The 16,258-nt window shown below is 37.3% G+C and overlaps 1 protein-coding gene across 2 annotated transcripts in view; it reads left to right on the top strand.

Moving 5' to 3' along the window:
• Positions 1–5,331: 5,331 nt before the first annotated feature.
• Positions 5,332–16,258, top strand: part of ube2d2l (ubiquitin-conjugating enzyme E2D 2 (UBC4/5 homolog, yeast), like) — a 31,655-nt gene continuing 20,728 nt past the window's right edge. The window contains exon 1 of one of the 2 annotated variants that reach the window (NM_199952.2): positions 5,332–5,644. In NM_199952.2, coding sequence (NP_956246.1) covers positions 5,621–5,644 — 24 coding nt within the window. In that variant the 5' untranslated portion in view covers positions 5,332–5,620. The remainder of the gene's footprint in view (positions 5,645–16,258) is intronic. The other variant, XR_015506637.1, reaches the window with a different exon arrangement.

Below are 16,258 nucleotides of genomic sequence, written 5' to 3'. Positions count from 1 at the left end.
ATAATTATGACAGTAAAATCAACAGTAGGTGGAGCAAGTGTCCCAGTGAAATTCAATTTATTTTGCGACTGCACTGCATGTTGTTATTTTTTGGGTGAATAATTAATCCGCGCAAGTTTAACCACTGTAAAAATGTTTGTTGTGATAATCTTCAGTCAAAAAAAAAAAAAGCTAGGAGGTCCTTCTGTTGGTGTCAGTTTGAGGATTCATCCACATTGTTCTTTTTAGCCACGCCCCTCTGACTGTTAGGGTGCGTCCACACCTGTGAATGGGTTCAGTTGTTCTGAAACAGAGATGAGAGTTGTTACATTGTTGCTCTTTGCTCTTGGAGCGGTTCGCTTTCACACTGCAAAGTTTCTAATCGGACCAAAAGAGCTAAAACAAGTCACGTGTGAGTAAACTCTCCTCACATTGGTCAGAGTGTCAGGGTTTATTTTGCAGCGTCCCGCTGTCAGGAGAGGTGGTGGTTTAGTGATGTTTGACAAGGTTTGTGTGCGCGACGTGTCTGAGGAGAGATGCGGTGGGGAGGGGTGAAAAGGGTGCGCGACGTAGCTTATTTGAGGACCGGGAGGGAGACGCGAGATTACCGGAAGATTATCACTCGTTTGCGGGCATCCGGGAGACTCGCGAAACTTCCCGCCCTACTCATAATTCTCTCTTCATATAGCCGTAAGCCTATTACATATCCATAAAGCACTGTGATATAACCGCGCTCGCATCGTATCGATTTCTATCTGCAATCGCACCGCTCCAGGGTTTGTTTCAATCGAGCCGAGATCACCTCACTCAGGCGGTCTCGGAGCGATTACTTTGGCGCGGAACAGAGCGCAATTGCCTTGTTTACATATGCCAACTGAACAAACTGGGCAAACGAGACAGGTTCCGAAACAAAAGTGTAGGTGTGAAAGCACCCTAAAGGCTGATTTATACTTCTGCATCAAACGCCGGCGTATGCTACGGCGCTGACGCATAGCCCTTTGCCGTGGCCATCGCCGTCACTGACGTGCACCTCTCAAAAAATGTAACTACACGTCGCAACAACGTGTAGCGCAAGCTCTGTGATTGGTCGGCTTGGTAGCGCTGACGAGTCTGGGCGGGACCGAGAGCCGCGCGAATGGCGCGAGTGATTGTTTACAAGTGTGGAGTCCCTTGAAGGAGCTCCGGATGGAAAGTTTTGTTTTGTGTTTACCTCAAAGTTAAAGTTGTTGCACGTCCGTCGGTTCCTGCCTCAAAATGAGCGAGTTTGAGCCACTTGTACAACCAGGACGTGTTCAGGAAAAACAAAACAGCGAAGAAACTCGACACAGAGGAACATTTACACCTCACTGCCAACTAGCGTTTCAGAAGTGATAATGCAGACCAACAGAGACAGCAGCAGAAGTATAAATGCACAGCTGCGCGCGTTGCCTGCGCCGTCAGTTACGCCGGTCACTTGACGCAGAAGTATAAACCAGGCTTTAGATTGCAAAAACAAAGCACCGCTCCCTACTCCCGTTTCAGTTGAAAGTACATCATACTAAAATAAATCTCAGCAACTTCAGGCTATCAGTCCTTTAGGGCGGGGCTGTCAGTCCTTTAGGGCGGGGCTGTCAGTCCTTTAGGGCGGAGTAGTAAGTCCTTTAGGGCGGGGCTATCAGTCCTTTAGGGTGGAGCATTCAGTCCTTTGAGGAAGGGCTATCAGTCCTTTAGGGTGGAGCAGTCAGTCCTTTAGGGCAGGGCTATCAGTCCTTTAGGGTGGAGTGATCAGTCCTTTAGGGCGGGGCTGTCAGTCCTTTAGGGCGGGGCTATCAGTCCTTTAGGGTAGAGCAGTCAGTCCTTTGGGGCAGGGCTATTAGTCCTTTAGGGTGGAGCGATCAGTCCTTTAGGGCGGAGTGATCAGTGCTTTAGGGCGGAGTGATCAGTGCTTTAGGGCGGAGTGATCAGTGGTTTAGGGCAGAGTGATCAGTGCTTTAGGGCAGAGTGATCAGTGCTTTAGGGCGGAGTGATCAGTCCTTTAGGGCGGAGTAGTCAGTCCTTTAGGGCGGGGCTATCAGTCCTTTAGGGTGGAGCATTCAGTCCTTTGAGGAAGGGCTATCAGTCCTTTAGGGTGGAGCAGTCAGTCCTTTAGGGCGGGGCTATCAGTCCTTTAGGGCGGAGTGATCAGTCCTTTAGGGCGGGGCTGTCAGTCCTTTAGGGCGGGGCTATCAGTCCTTTAGGGTAGAGCAGTCAGTCCTTTGGGGCAGGGCTATCAGTCCTTTAAGGTGGAGCGTTCAGTCCTTTAGGGCGGAGTGATCAGTGCTTTAGGGCGGAGTGATCAGTCCTTTAGGGCGGGGCTGTCAGTCCTTTAGGGCGGGGCTATCAGTCCTTTAGGGTAGAGCAGTCAGTCCTTTGGGGCAGGGCTATCAATCCTTAAGGGCGGAGTGATCAGTCCTTTAGGGCGGAGTGATCAGTGCTTTACGGCGAAATGATCAGTGCTTTAGGGCGGGCATATTAGTGCATGTCTGGTTTCTGCTCTGAATTTATCCATTCATCCATCTTACTTCATTTTGTCAGCAACTCTCTTTTTTTTACAATCCAGTCGGTTCCAAAAAAACAAGATCATGCACAGTCCTTTTTTTCATTTCAAGTGCAAGTACATAACAATAATAGACAAAAGGACAACAACTTCCATTTCATGGTGACTTTAAATAGGTTTGTTTAAAACTAAAAGGTACTAAGCCGAAAAGAAAAATAATGAACGAATGTTTAAAACTACTGATCATCTATAATGTGTCCTTATTCGCCTACTTACACTACGTCCTAAAAGTACTCCTGTACTCAATTTTGTGAAGAAAAAGCTACATAACTTTGAGTGTGTGTAGCTAACACTAGGCCTATACGAGCTTTGGGACTAACTGCTTCCTCATTAATGGAAGTTCTGTTGCTTGGTTACGTGCCCTGTCAATCATACTGTCGCATAATGCACATTTCCTTCATATTTAATTTCCTACCTTATTAGCAGGTTAATCTGCCATTCTCACATGCAGAGAAATCTCCTCAGGTGTTTGCATAATTATGCATTCAGCACTTAATGACCAAACGCATATTTATAAAAGTCTCACAATGCTGTTGCAGAGGACATATAAAGCGGTGAACATGAAATAAGTATTTCCCATTAGTAAGATATTACTTGACAATCATTCAAACATCTTTATGAAGTTTAACTGTTGGTCTGGCCCATGTTTGTAGTTTGTTAACATTGTGTATCAGAAGAGGATTGGTTATCTATTTCAAGGCACTTGATTATTACCTATTCATTCATTCATTCATTTTTCTTCAGCTTAGTCCATTATTAATCTGGGGTCACCACAGTGAAATGAACCACCAACTTATCCAGCATATGTTTTATACAGCGGATACCCTGCCAGCTTCAACCCAGTACTGGGAAACTCCCATACACAATCATTCACACACACTCATACACTACAGCTAGTTTAGTTGATCAGTTCCCCTACAGCGCATGTGTTTGGACTGTGGGGGAAACCGGAGCACCCGGAGGAAACCCACACCAACACGGGGAGAACATGCAAACTCCACACAGAAACAACAACTGACCCAGCCGAGAGACTCGAACCAGCAACCTGCTGATGACAGCACTACTCACTGTGCCACCGTGCCACCACTCTGATTATTATTATTATTAATATTTATTATTATGGTTTTATTGTAAAATGTTGATTGTTAAATGTACAGTTTATTCAAATTCATTATTATTACTGTAACATATTTGTATTTTATGTATACATGTATTATATATATATATATATATATATATATATATATATATATATATATATATATATATATATATATATATATATATATATATATATCATTCATTCATTTTCTTGCCAGCTTTGTCCCTTTATTAATCCGGGGTCACCACAGCGGATTGAACCGCCAACTTATCACGCAAGTTTTTATGCAGTGGATGCCCTTCCAGCCACAACCCATCTCTGGGAAACATCCACACACTCATTCACACACACACTCATACACTACGGACTATTTAGCCTACCCAATTCACCTGTGCCGCATGTGTTTGGACTGGAAACTGGAAACTGGAGCACCCGGAGGAATATATATACATATATATATATATATATATATATATATATATATATATATATATATATATATATATATATATATATATATATATATATATATATATATATATATATATATATATATATATATATGCATGTTTGCCTCACTGCAAGAAGGTCTCTGGTTTGAGCCTCAGCTGGGTCAGTTGGCATTTCTGTGTGGAGTTTGAATGTTCTCCCCGTGTTGGCGTGTGTGTGTGGTTGTTTCCCAGTGATGGGTTGCGGCTGGAAGGGCATCCGCTGCGTAAAACATATGCTGGATAAATTGGCGGTTCATTCAGCTGCGGCGAGTGGCATCCCTTGATGAATAAGGAACTAAAAAGGAAAATGGATGTAATTAATAAAAGTTTGTATCTATCTATCTATCTATCTATCTATCTATCTATCTATCTATCTATCTATCTATCTATCTATCTATCTATCTATCTATATATATATATATATATATATATATATATATATATATATATATATATATATATAAATTTATTATATATATAATATTTGTAATATTTGCAATGCCAATAAAGCAATTATTGAATTGAATTGAGAGAGAGAGAGAGTGAAATGAGTGTGTTCTTCAAGCAGCACAATACATTAATGCCTGTCACAAAAAGAGAGAGCAGACCAATAACGACATCAGTGATGCGCCTGCAAACACACACACACACACACACACACACACACACACACACACACACACACACACACACACACACACACACACACACACACACACACACACACATACACACACACACACACACACACACACCTAGCTGATAATAAATTAATCATTGTAAATATACTGATTATTATTGTTTTTATTACTGTTTTATCCTAAAATGTTGATTGTTAAATGTACAGTTTATTCTGATCTATTTTTGAATTGATTTGTATGAATACTATGATATGTTGAATAATATGATATATTGAATAATATGATGTATTGTTGATATTTTATTTAATTATTATATATAAATATCATCTTTTTTACTAATATTTACTGTATGTACTGTTGATATATATATATATATATATATGTTACTTTTTATGTAAACTTTAAAACTGCTTTTGACAATACATTTGTAATGCCAATAAAGCAATTATTGAATTAAACTGAATCTGAATTGAGAGAGAGAGAGAGAGAGAGAGAGAGAGAGAGAGAGAGAGAGAGAGAGAGAGAGAGAGAGAGAGAGAGAGGTGGAGACACAATCACACACGCTCATACATACCTATACAAGTGCTCATTGGAGAAGCTCAGGCCTTCCCGTTCACACTCTCTGTAACTTTGCTCCTCGGCGGGATTATTATTGTCTGACCGCTGGACTTCCGCAGGTTTATTCAACGTTCGCGGCTCGGTTTGTCGGTTTCCGGTTCTGCTCGTCGGGTTTCTGTCGGATCTTCAGAGTCTGGCTAGCGAGCACAGCTAACCGCAGCTAGCCGGATAAACCTGCTCTGTCCTCGGCCTCAGGAGCACATCACAACACACTATGGCATTAAAACGAATTCACAAGGTAAAGCGCTATATTTCCGCGTAGAGTTATTAATTCACTGGCTAAATTCGTTGGTGTTTTCGCTTGATGTGTAAAAATGTTAGCAAATGCTATGAGGATAGCAGACTTGGTTATGAGGGAAGGATGGGTTTGTTAAATGTCTATTATTATAATGTTTTAACTGTTTATTTGTTTGTTTCCACAAAAGGGACAGTGCTGATTATGTTATCTATCATATTTCTGTCTATCATTAGTTTAATATTGGCTAGTTGGATATATTAAGTTATCTAACTAATTGTCTGTCTGTTTGTCTATCTATTTATCCAGTTTGTTTAGATCCATCTGTCTTTCTGTCTGTGTTATATCTATCTATCTATCTATCTATCTATCTATCTATCTATCTATCTATCTATCTATGCTAGTTTCTATCTATCTATCTATCTATCTATCTATCTATCTATCTATCTATCTATCTATCTATCTATGCTAGTTAGTATCTATCTATCTATCTATCTATCTATCTATCTATCTATGCTAGTTAGTATCTATCTATCTATCTATCTATCTATCTATCTATGCTAGTTAGTATCTATCTATCTATCTATCAATCTATCTATCTATCTATCTATCTATGCTAGTTAGTATCTATCTATCTATCTATCTATCTATCTATCTATCTATCTATCTATGCTAGTTAGTATCTATCTATCTATCTATCTATCTATCTATCTATCTATCTATCTATCTATCTATCTATCTATCTATCTATGCTAGTTTATATCTATCTATCTATCTATCTATCTATCTATCTATCTATCTATCTATCTATGCTAGTTAGTATCTATCTATCTATCTATCTATCTATCTATCTATGCTAGTTAGTATCTATCTATCTATCTATCTATCTATCTATCTATCTATCTATCTATCTATCTATCTATCTATCTATCTATCTATCTATCTATCTATCTACCTATGCTAGTTAGTATCTATCTATCTATCTATCTATCTATCTATCTATGCTAGTTAGTATCTATCTATCTATCTATCTATCTATCTATCTATCTATCTATCTATCTATCTATCTATCTATCTATCTATCTATCTATCTATGCTAGTTAGTATCTATCTATCTATCTATCTATCTATCTATCTATCTATCTATCTATCTATCTATCTATCTATCTATCTATCTATCTTAGTATCTATCTATTTTATCAGTTTGCAATCTACCTATTATGTTTAAATACATATAAAATCAGCTTCTCCATTGTAAAGCACACTGAAGTAACCTCACACACTACTGGTTAAAACTGGAGGAAATCCTGCAATCGGATTTTACAAGGTGTAAATGGAGGACTCTGTGAGTCACATCCAGATAAACTGAACCGTATGTGCTTCTCAGGGTGTTGATTCAGACCAATGCTATTTACCAGTGAATCATCTCAGCCGCAGGAGTTTCTGGACGGGACAGGATTTAGTTTTCGGTCTTCAGTCTGTTCTCCTGTCTATCAGTGACGTTCTTTCACTTTGACACAACAACACAAGATGAAGTTTGCGTCACCGCTAGTGTAGAAGTTCTTCCTGGAAAGCTGCTTTGAGTATTCAGAGCTCCAGTTGGAAATATCCAGCCCATACCAGTGTGGAGTAGTTATTGCACAATAGTTGTTGAACTTGGCCACAGGATGATTTCTTCCCTTTTTTCGCTGACTTTGAGAGCTTCTATGAATTAGGCTGGCACAGCAGATTGTTTGTGGGCTGACAGCCAAATGCTTAGATCAGGGGTGTCCAAACTACGGCCCGCGGGCCATCTGCGGCCCGCAATCAGTTTTGTTGCGGCCCGCGAGGCTTTTTATAAATATCAATAGAATCTGGCCCGCTATACAAAAATGAACGTAATTCAATAAATAACCACCGGGTGTCGCTATTATATGCATATAATTAAGCAGCAGTTCTTGTTATGATCTATCTATCTATCTATCTATCTATCTATCTATCTATCTATCTATCTATCTATATACACAGTTGAAGTCTGAATTATTTTCCCCTCTTTGATTTATTTCTTCTTTTTTAAATATTTCCCAAATGATGTTTAACAGATCAAGGACATTTTCACAGTATGTCTGATAATATTTTTTCTTCTGGAGAAAGACTTATTTGTTTTATTTCAGCTAGAATAAAAGCAGTTTTTAATTTTTTATGAACCATTTTAAGGTCAAAATTATTAGCCCCTTAAGTCTTCAGAACAAACCATTGTTGCCTAATTAACTTGCCTAATTACCTTAATTTGACTAGTTAACTTAACTAACCTAGTGAAGCATTTAAATGTCACTTTAAGCTGTATAGAAGTGTTTTGATAAATATCTAGTCAAATTTTATTTACTATCGTCATGGCAAAGATAAAATAAATTAGTAATTAGAAATGAGTTACTAAAATATGTTTAGAAATGTGTGTGTGTGTGTGTGTGTGTGTGTATATATATATATATATATATGTATATATACAGGGCTCGAAATTGCGACCATTTTGGTCGCATATGCGCCCGAAATTTTATCTATGCGACCTCAAAATATATTTGGGAGCATTTCTGCGAGTGCTTAAAATTGTTGTGTGCGACCAGTTTTTACTGCAAAATGTTCACGACATGCGCGAATTCGGGAGACATTCACGCAGAATGCATCTCTCTAAGCTCTTTGTCTGCACTTGAAACGGGAAACGCAGCGCTCGGGAATGGTTTAAAACAGTTGTCATGTCAACTTGCTCCAGTAACAAGTCCGTAATACTTGCCCCGCCTTCGCGCTCTTCTTATTGGCCCACCACTGCTCTAGCACTGAACGCGAATGATTGGTTAATGTCAGCTGTCAATCCCGCAGTCAGCGCCTTCTTGCTTGGAATGACAGAGAGAGCTACTGCCGCGAAAAACTAAAGCGCTAAAGATGAGAATGAAACTGACACTGACAGATTTTGTTTTAGAAACCATGGCATCTAAAGTTATAAATAATGACACATCTTAGTTGTTATCATGTGCTGAATGTTAATCCACCATCTACACTTTTCCAAGAGTGAATTAAAGACTTCCATTGGCTTCAAGTCCGCTAAAAGTCTGTAGGATGGAGTTTTCAGGTAACTGTTTGCCACATCTAGCACGAGAGCTTCTGTTTAATCCTTCATATAATCGCCAGATGTTGTCCGCCGTGCAAGGGGCAGCTATATGTAAAATTTAACACTACGTTCACAATCGGCATCGTAAACGGGCTTACACTAAGTAAACTAATATTGCTACTCATGAAAAGACAGTATTGCTATTAACATGACGTATAACGTTATGCATATAATAAGGTACAGTATGTGTCAAAAGCATCAGTCAGTGCAATATCATACAGCACTTGTGAGAACAGCAGAGTTATACCGTTAACAGACTCATTCAAGCACTACGTGCAGGGCCGGTGAGCGCTCCGTGTATGCTTTGGTCACTCAGTTTTGTTATAAAATGTATTTCTTGTGATAACGGGATTTCGTTGAGACATTTTCCTCACGCTTGCATATATGTATATATATATATATTTTTTTTTTGCGTGTCAGTTTGATTACTGTTGATTTCAAATGCAATAAACATGTTTGTATTATACTTGAAGTAACGGTGCTCATAATTGGTGGGTGCGACTAAATTGTGGCTGATGCGCCTACATTTTTAAAGTTAGGAGCACCGGTGCTACCAAGAAAAAAGGTTAATTTCGAGCCCTGATATATATGCGTGTCTGTGTGATATATGTAAAATTTGGCCCGCGACAACGTTTTTTTTTTTTTTGCATCTGGCCCTCGGCCCAAAAAGTTTGGACACCCCTGGCTTAGATGGTCCACCACTTCTGTGGCTTGTTACACCTATGGTTGAAGCCAAAATTATTTACCCTCCTGTGAAACTTTAATCTCAGCTGATGTTTAGTTTTAGGTAATCCCTAATAAAAAAAAAAGTAATTTCATAGTCGTAATCCTTTTCGTAACCTAGGTAACTAATAATAATCAGTTGTATTTTTAAAGTGCCCCTATTTTGCATTATAAAAGGTCATACTTTGGTTTTGGTGGTCTCCAACAACAGCCGGATATGAGTGTAAAGGTCAAAAAACACTTTCATTTTCTAATAATATGCATTTATTTTTATCTAATTATCCCAGCGACTCCTATTTGATTCATTCAGCGATTCATTTGTTCCCAAACCCCTCCTTGGCGCGAAGCTAATCTGTGCTGATTGGTCCGATGACCCAGTCTATTGCGATTGGTCGACTGCGTTCAGCACGAGACAGACAGAAATGCCCACCACAGCTACAGTATGACGTAGCAGAAAGTATGTGAGAGCCCAATGCAGGAGTGCAATTAAGCAATGCAGTTAAACACCAGCATATACTCTACTCCTAACCCTAACCTCAAGTAATAAGGACACGCGTTCAGTATTAATCAACACAGTGGCAAAAGTTGAACTATTTTGAAAATTGACCGTGCCGTGCGTGTATAAACAGCTGATGGTGGACATAGCAAATGCAAACAGCAGAGGATTGCCAATTCAGAAACGCATGTAAATCAGTAAAGGAAAAAGCATGCGTCACGTTTTTAACATGGTTTTGGACGCGATATGTGAACAGCCCCATTCAGATTTAACCTGAGAGATACAGTACAAGTGCTGATCTATAATAGATACGCAATAACAAGCGGCTCGGGGTGTCGGGGGTCGAATCGAGATCGCGATCTTTTAAAGATGAATTGTGCAGCTCTAAAATATAGTTACAAATATGAACACGAAGGAGGTTTTTGCTGTAATTTTACTTGGTTTCAGTTAGTTTTGCATGAACACAATACAGTTTCAGTTAGTTCTAGTTTTTAATAAAAAACTCTTGTTTTTATTTTTATTTTAGTTAACGACAATTATTTTACATTTTAGTTTTAGCTTTTTCGTTCGTTTTCGTTAACTATAATAACCTTGCATTTTAGCGCTGGAACACATTGAAAATGCTGAAGAACACACTTTTATTATTTTTTTCGGACTCAATCTTGTCTACAGACATTGAATTCTTTTAAGCTGGAGCATCCTATTATTATTGCTATTTTTATTAAAGTGAACGAGCTGCAGAGAAAGTTTTATAATATAGTCTTTTACTGGATCCCAGGACATGCTGGACTATTTGGAAATAAACAAGCCGACAAAACAGCCCTAGCAGGAAAGCTAAAGGAGTGTAAAATCCCACCTTCCGATCTAAAGCCATTAATAAATGGCTATATCATAAACAAATAGCAAACAGAATAAGATCAGTACCCAGAAAATAAACTTTTCGAAATTCAGCAAGAAATAGGAAAATAATGTAATTTATTTTTTAAGTCGAGACACGATGAGATTGTGCATCCGCTTGTTAAGTGTGACGTCACCCGAAGCGGCTTCCGGGTCCAATCGCTCTATTCAACTGAATGGGGAGACTCATGAAATGGTAATAATAAACGTTTTCGAAAATCACGATCGCAGTATATATGTCCATGCCTCATATCCGATGGCCAGAAAGTGATTTATTTATTTTTTTAAATTGTTAAATTTTTTGTATTTGTTATGCAGCAAGCCCAGAGAGTGTTGTGTACACTATGATTTCATATAAAATTAACTTTAATTTGTGATAGGAATAAAACTTGATCATAAACGAATGATTTCTCCACTCAAATGAATAGCGACTTGGACCCGGAAACAGTATTACATACGTCACAAACAAGTCACCTCTTAACAAGCGAATAGAAGATGCCGCATTGGACACACGAGACTCACACATGAACATTTATTCAAAGGAGAAGAACCCCCAAAATGTCTTTATTGCAACAAAACCCAAACTGTAAAGCATATTCTTGTGGAATGCCACATTTTTTATGTTATCAGACAACAATTTTTAACTGGAGAGACTTTAAGTGAATTTTTTTTTAATGTGAATTCTTCTAAAATTGTAGATTATTATTATTTTTTTTAATCAAAAGGAAACCTTAAAAAACTGTTTTAGATTTTTATCTTGTATATTATCATTATTATTAATATTTATGTATTTTACCTTGTGTATTATTTATTGCTGTTAATGGCTTTTAATTATTAGGACATTTTTTATAACAATAGAAAATTGTATTTATAAAATGTGGTAACCTTGATCTGTTTTTTTTTTTTGCCATGACATAGCCATAGAAGCTAAAATGGCAATAAAATTAAAACTCACTCTCTCTCTCTTGGAGATGTACTGTATCAACATCGATACGATCAAACAAAAGATCCAAACCCAGCCCGATTCAATTATTCAACTCAGAATCAAATATTTTGCTAAATAATCAATAGTTTTAAACATGCTGCACTTTCACATTTAACCCTCAGCTGGATGTGTTCATTCACTCAGTGCTGTGATGCACACTGCATGAAGAGCATTCTCAAAAACCCATAATAAGGGCTCTTTAAGCTAATAATAACACAGTAACTGTAATAATCAGCCTTTTTCTCTCTTTTTCTTTATGATTTAATGTTTACTAATGAGACTTTATTGTAAAGTATTAACTATTATTATGCTTCTGCAATTTAATTAAGGTGGAAACATTTGTTTATTTTAAACATACACACAATAAAGCAATGCACTAAATCTATTTTCATGTTGGACCTGTTAAAGCTTTGAGCTTTTGCGTCAAAGGTCAATATTGTTATAATATTCAGCAATTAATGGCAACAAAAATTTCTGATACCATCCTAAGCCTATATTTCAGAGGTGGGCAAACTACGGCCCGCAGGCCATATGCAGCCCGCTGAACACTTTCATCCGGGCCGTGAGGGAGTTTTTAAAACGCTGCTGCTGAGAAGGTTTGGTTTAGAATTAGTAAATTAATGATGCAATTACAAGTGAACGCCATGTGATTGCAGTATTGCATACGGTACAGTTAGTGCAACCAGTAGATTTATAACACACTCTCGGATATTAAAATGCACTCGACAGTTAATGACCGAACGTGATTTATGCGTTAAGAGACGCCTCTTTTGAATGGTTTACTAACGGCTGCACAGGTTTTGTTTTGCGCGCTGCTTATGCATCCTGCACGCCTCGCGTTCTAACCAGTCTATGGTTTTAACCGCCTGCTGTGCCTTGCGTTTTTGCCGTAGCAGACTTCAGACCGACACCCTTGCAAAGAGAGGGGACCAGGCTCATTGTTCACATTAACACACTCATAATAACATGACTTGAAAATAACTCTAAACTTACAGACTAAAGCTGTGTCCCAAATCGCATACTTATGCACTGTTCTACGCCCTTTTGTAGTATAAATAGTGTCAGTAGTGTGTTCACAATTAAAACTCTAAAAATAATAAGAGCACTTTAATTACCCGGATGATGCACTCATTCAGCCGCTAAAGTGAAGTGAGTAATGATGGACACTTCACACACTCAACGACCGACATGTTGGATAACTTTATTTATTTTGGATGGTGAAAGCAAAATTCTCTTACAAGAGTGATTATAGCGCCTACCGATGGTGAATGCGGTTATACTCACGGCAGCTATTATTTGATAATTTGGTCGTTTATTTCACTGATTTGGCAACCATCAAACGTCATCAAGGAAACGGTTTGAATTTCCACTTAGTAAAAAAACATTAGTGTGCCATTTGGGACGACACTACATACATGTACTATCCTGTTGAGTGTAAGTGCATAAGTACATAGTGCATGAGTGCATAGTGTGCCATTTGGGACGCAGCTTCAGATTCTTCTTCCGTTTTATTTCATAGTTTTATAATGATTGATATGAGCATATTATTAACACAAGCTCAAATGAGATTAATGTGAATTTGACTCAAATTATATAATAATTGCTTGATAAATGTGTTAATTTTAGTCATAGAATATATTTTCCATGCATACATCCACTTTAAAAAGTTCGTTTATCAAAGATTTGTGGTTTTATCAAGTTTTGTTATTGTAAATTTGGCTAAATATAGTCAACTTTAAGAATTATTTTTAACGTGTTAATATGAGATTTTTTCTATCAGACAATCTTTTCCATTCTCCACTGTAAAAATTATTACATTATTATTATTATTATTACATTATTATTATTATTATTATATTTTAAAAGGGATTATTTTATTGTTTTATGAAAGTAAATATAAATAGCAGTGCAAATTAATTTAACTGACTTAATAATATTAAAAATAAATCTGTTTTGTGTTAATGTGACATGTTTCTGTCCGATATTACATGTTTCATGCACACTGCCACTATAAATAAAAGCTATTTTTTGAAGGATTTGACATGATTTTCCCTTAACTTGGTTTTCAAAACTTGATGTGGCCCTCGGGTCTGAAAAGTTTGCCTGTGCCACTGCTATAGTTCATATAAAGCAGTTTTTGGAGCTTAATGTGGAAATGTAAAGAAGCTGAGAGTTTTAGGGCACACAGAGGTCTGGTTGAAAGTGCCAGTTATGTCCTTCAGAAATGATATCAGGGCTGGTTTATTCCCCACACCCTCATCTGAAGTATGCAGGCGTATAAATAGCTGCCGCTGCTGGTGTGGATGTTCACACTGGCCTATATTAGTTGGCTGAATCAGTGTTGAGTTCACAAAGACTTTCTTCACCCCACATCATCCATTATGCATTTATTAATTCATTAATTTTCCTTTAGTTTAGTCTCTTTATTCATCAGGGTTCACCACAGCAGAATGAACCACCGACTATTCCAGCATGCGTTTTACACAGGGGATGTCCTTCTAGCTGCAACCCAGTACTGGGAAATACCCATGCACACTCGTTCACACACACGCACTCGTATGCTATGGCAATTTTAGTTAATCGGTTCCCCTATAGCGCAGCTTTTTGAACTGTGGGGAAAACCGGAGCACCCGGAGGAAACCCACGCCAACACAGGGAGAACATGCAAACTTCACACAGAAACACCAACTGACCCAGCCGGGAATTGAACAAGCTGTGAGGTGAAAGTGCCAACCACTGAGCCACAGTGTCGCCTTTCCATGATGTTTTAAGGATGATAAAAAAATAACCATTAAAGGAATAATTCGCTTAAAAATGTATGTGTCTGGCCAAATATTGCAAAAGCTAATTAAAATGTACATTTAGAGATAACTTGAATAAAATAAATGCTGGTGTGATATTTTAAATGAAGTATTTCTTGCTGTGTGTTAACTTGCATGTCATCTAGGAGGAGTAAATTATTTAATATTTGCACAATATGACCTTTTCAGGTAAATTAATGTTATTTAGGTTATTCAGATTAATTCAGGTCTTAATGTTTGTTAAAATTCTCCTAATGTTCTTTCTAATTGCATAAAATCAACAATAATACAATCTGTACAATTTAAAATACCTGACGGATGCTTTTAAATCAACTTTCTAAAAGATTTCTCATCTTGCCACACATTTTTTGTCACAAATACGTTTGTTTATTTTTGAAATGCTTTTACATTCATCGATGTGAATCTTGTCGTCAACATTATGAATAATTAGTCCACCTGGGTTTGTTGTGATGTTTGCTCATGATCAAATAAACCTCGAACCTCAACTTCCTGTCTGTTCTCGCTCACACGCTCCGACAAGAGCCGCCAGAGGGCTGCCGGCATACATACATTCTCAGAAACATCTTATTTTCTCAGAAGCGGTTCAGATTTTCCTATAACGAGAGAGCGAAAGAGCTAGAATTGTTTCCTTGTTAGTGTAGGTGTGGCCAGAGATCAGAGACTGCTTTATGACAGCATTTATCGTTATACTAAACCAGTGCAAGTGTACTATACTCTTATTAATGTGAGTACTTTAACCATTGTGTATTGTTTAATTACCACTGTTCCATTATGTTAGTGGCCTCATTGACTAACATTATAAATACTCTTTTTGATTGCAAAGCCTGGACACCAAATAATCATGTATTGGGAAACATTATAACTATATTTGGGGTTTTTTGATCATTTAGGAACTCCATACATTTAAAATGGAAATCTTTTGTTTAAGTTTAAATGACTTAAATGAATTGTAAATATGATGATGAGAAAATATTCTATACATGCATCTAAATGTCTTTTAAATCAAGGACCAACAATGGAAACAAGTTTTGCTTTTAAAACTTTGTGTAAATCCTTGGAAAAAATAATTAAAAATAAAGGAAAAAAAGAAGTAACTAACCTTTATCTATATAATTTAACAAAGAAATAGATGTTATTTAAAATGTTGTGTTATCACGTTAACATAATAAATAACATGCAATTAGGGCTGGGCGATATGGGCAAATAATTATATGTCTGTATTTTTAGGAGGAATGACAGTATACGATATATATTCGGTATTTTCCCATAAATGATTACTGGACAGTTAAAGCCTTTATTAAAACTTCATTAAACATTTTTTGAGCAAAATATCATTCAAACAGGAGTTTTCTTCCCTGTTTACAAATAAACAGCTGCACAAACAATAACAGCCGCACAAAATCTTTGATAAATAAATACACTACAGGTTTTTCTCCTGCTTAAAACTACTGTATATTGCACATTTCAAATTGAAAAAAAAATCTTTGATAAATAAACACAGTACAGGGTTGTTTTCCTGCTCAACACTATAGACAGCTCTACTGTGCTG

This window comes from Danio rerio, chromosome 14, assembly GCF_052040795.2.
Source record: "Danio rerio strain M-AB ecotype USA chromosome 14, GRCz13ab, whole genome shotgun sequence".
Classification (NCBI taxonomy): Eukaryota; Metazoa; Chordata; class Actinopteri; order Cypriniformes; family Danionidae; genus Danio; species Danio rerio.
Note: the sequence above shows the minus strand (reverse complement) of the source record. Positions and strands in the feature narration are given on the sequence as shown.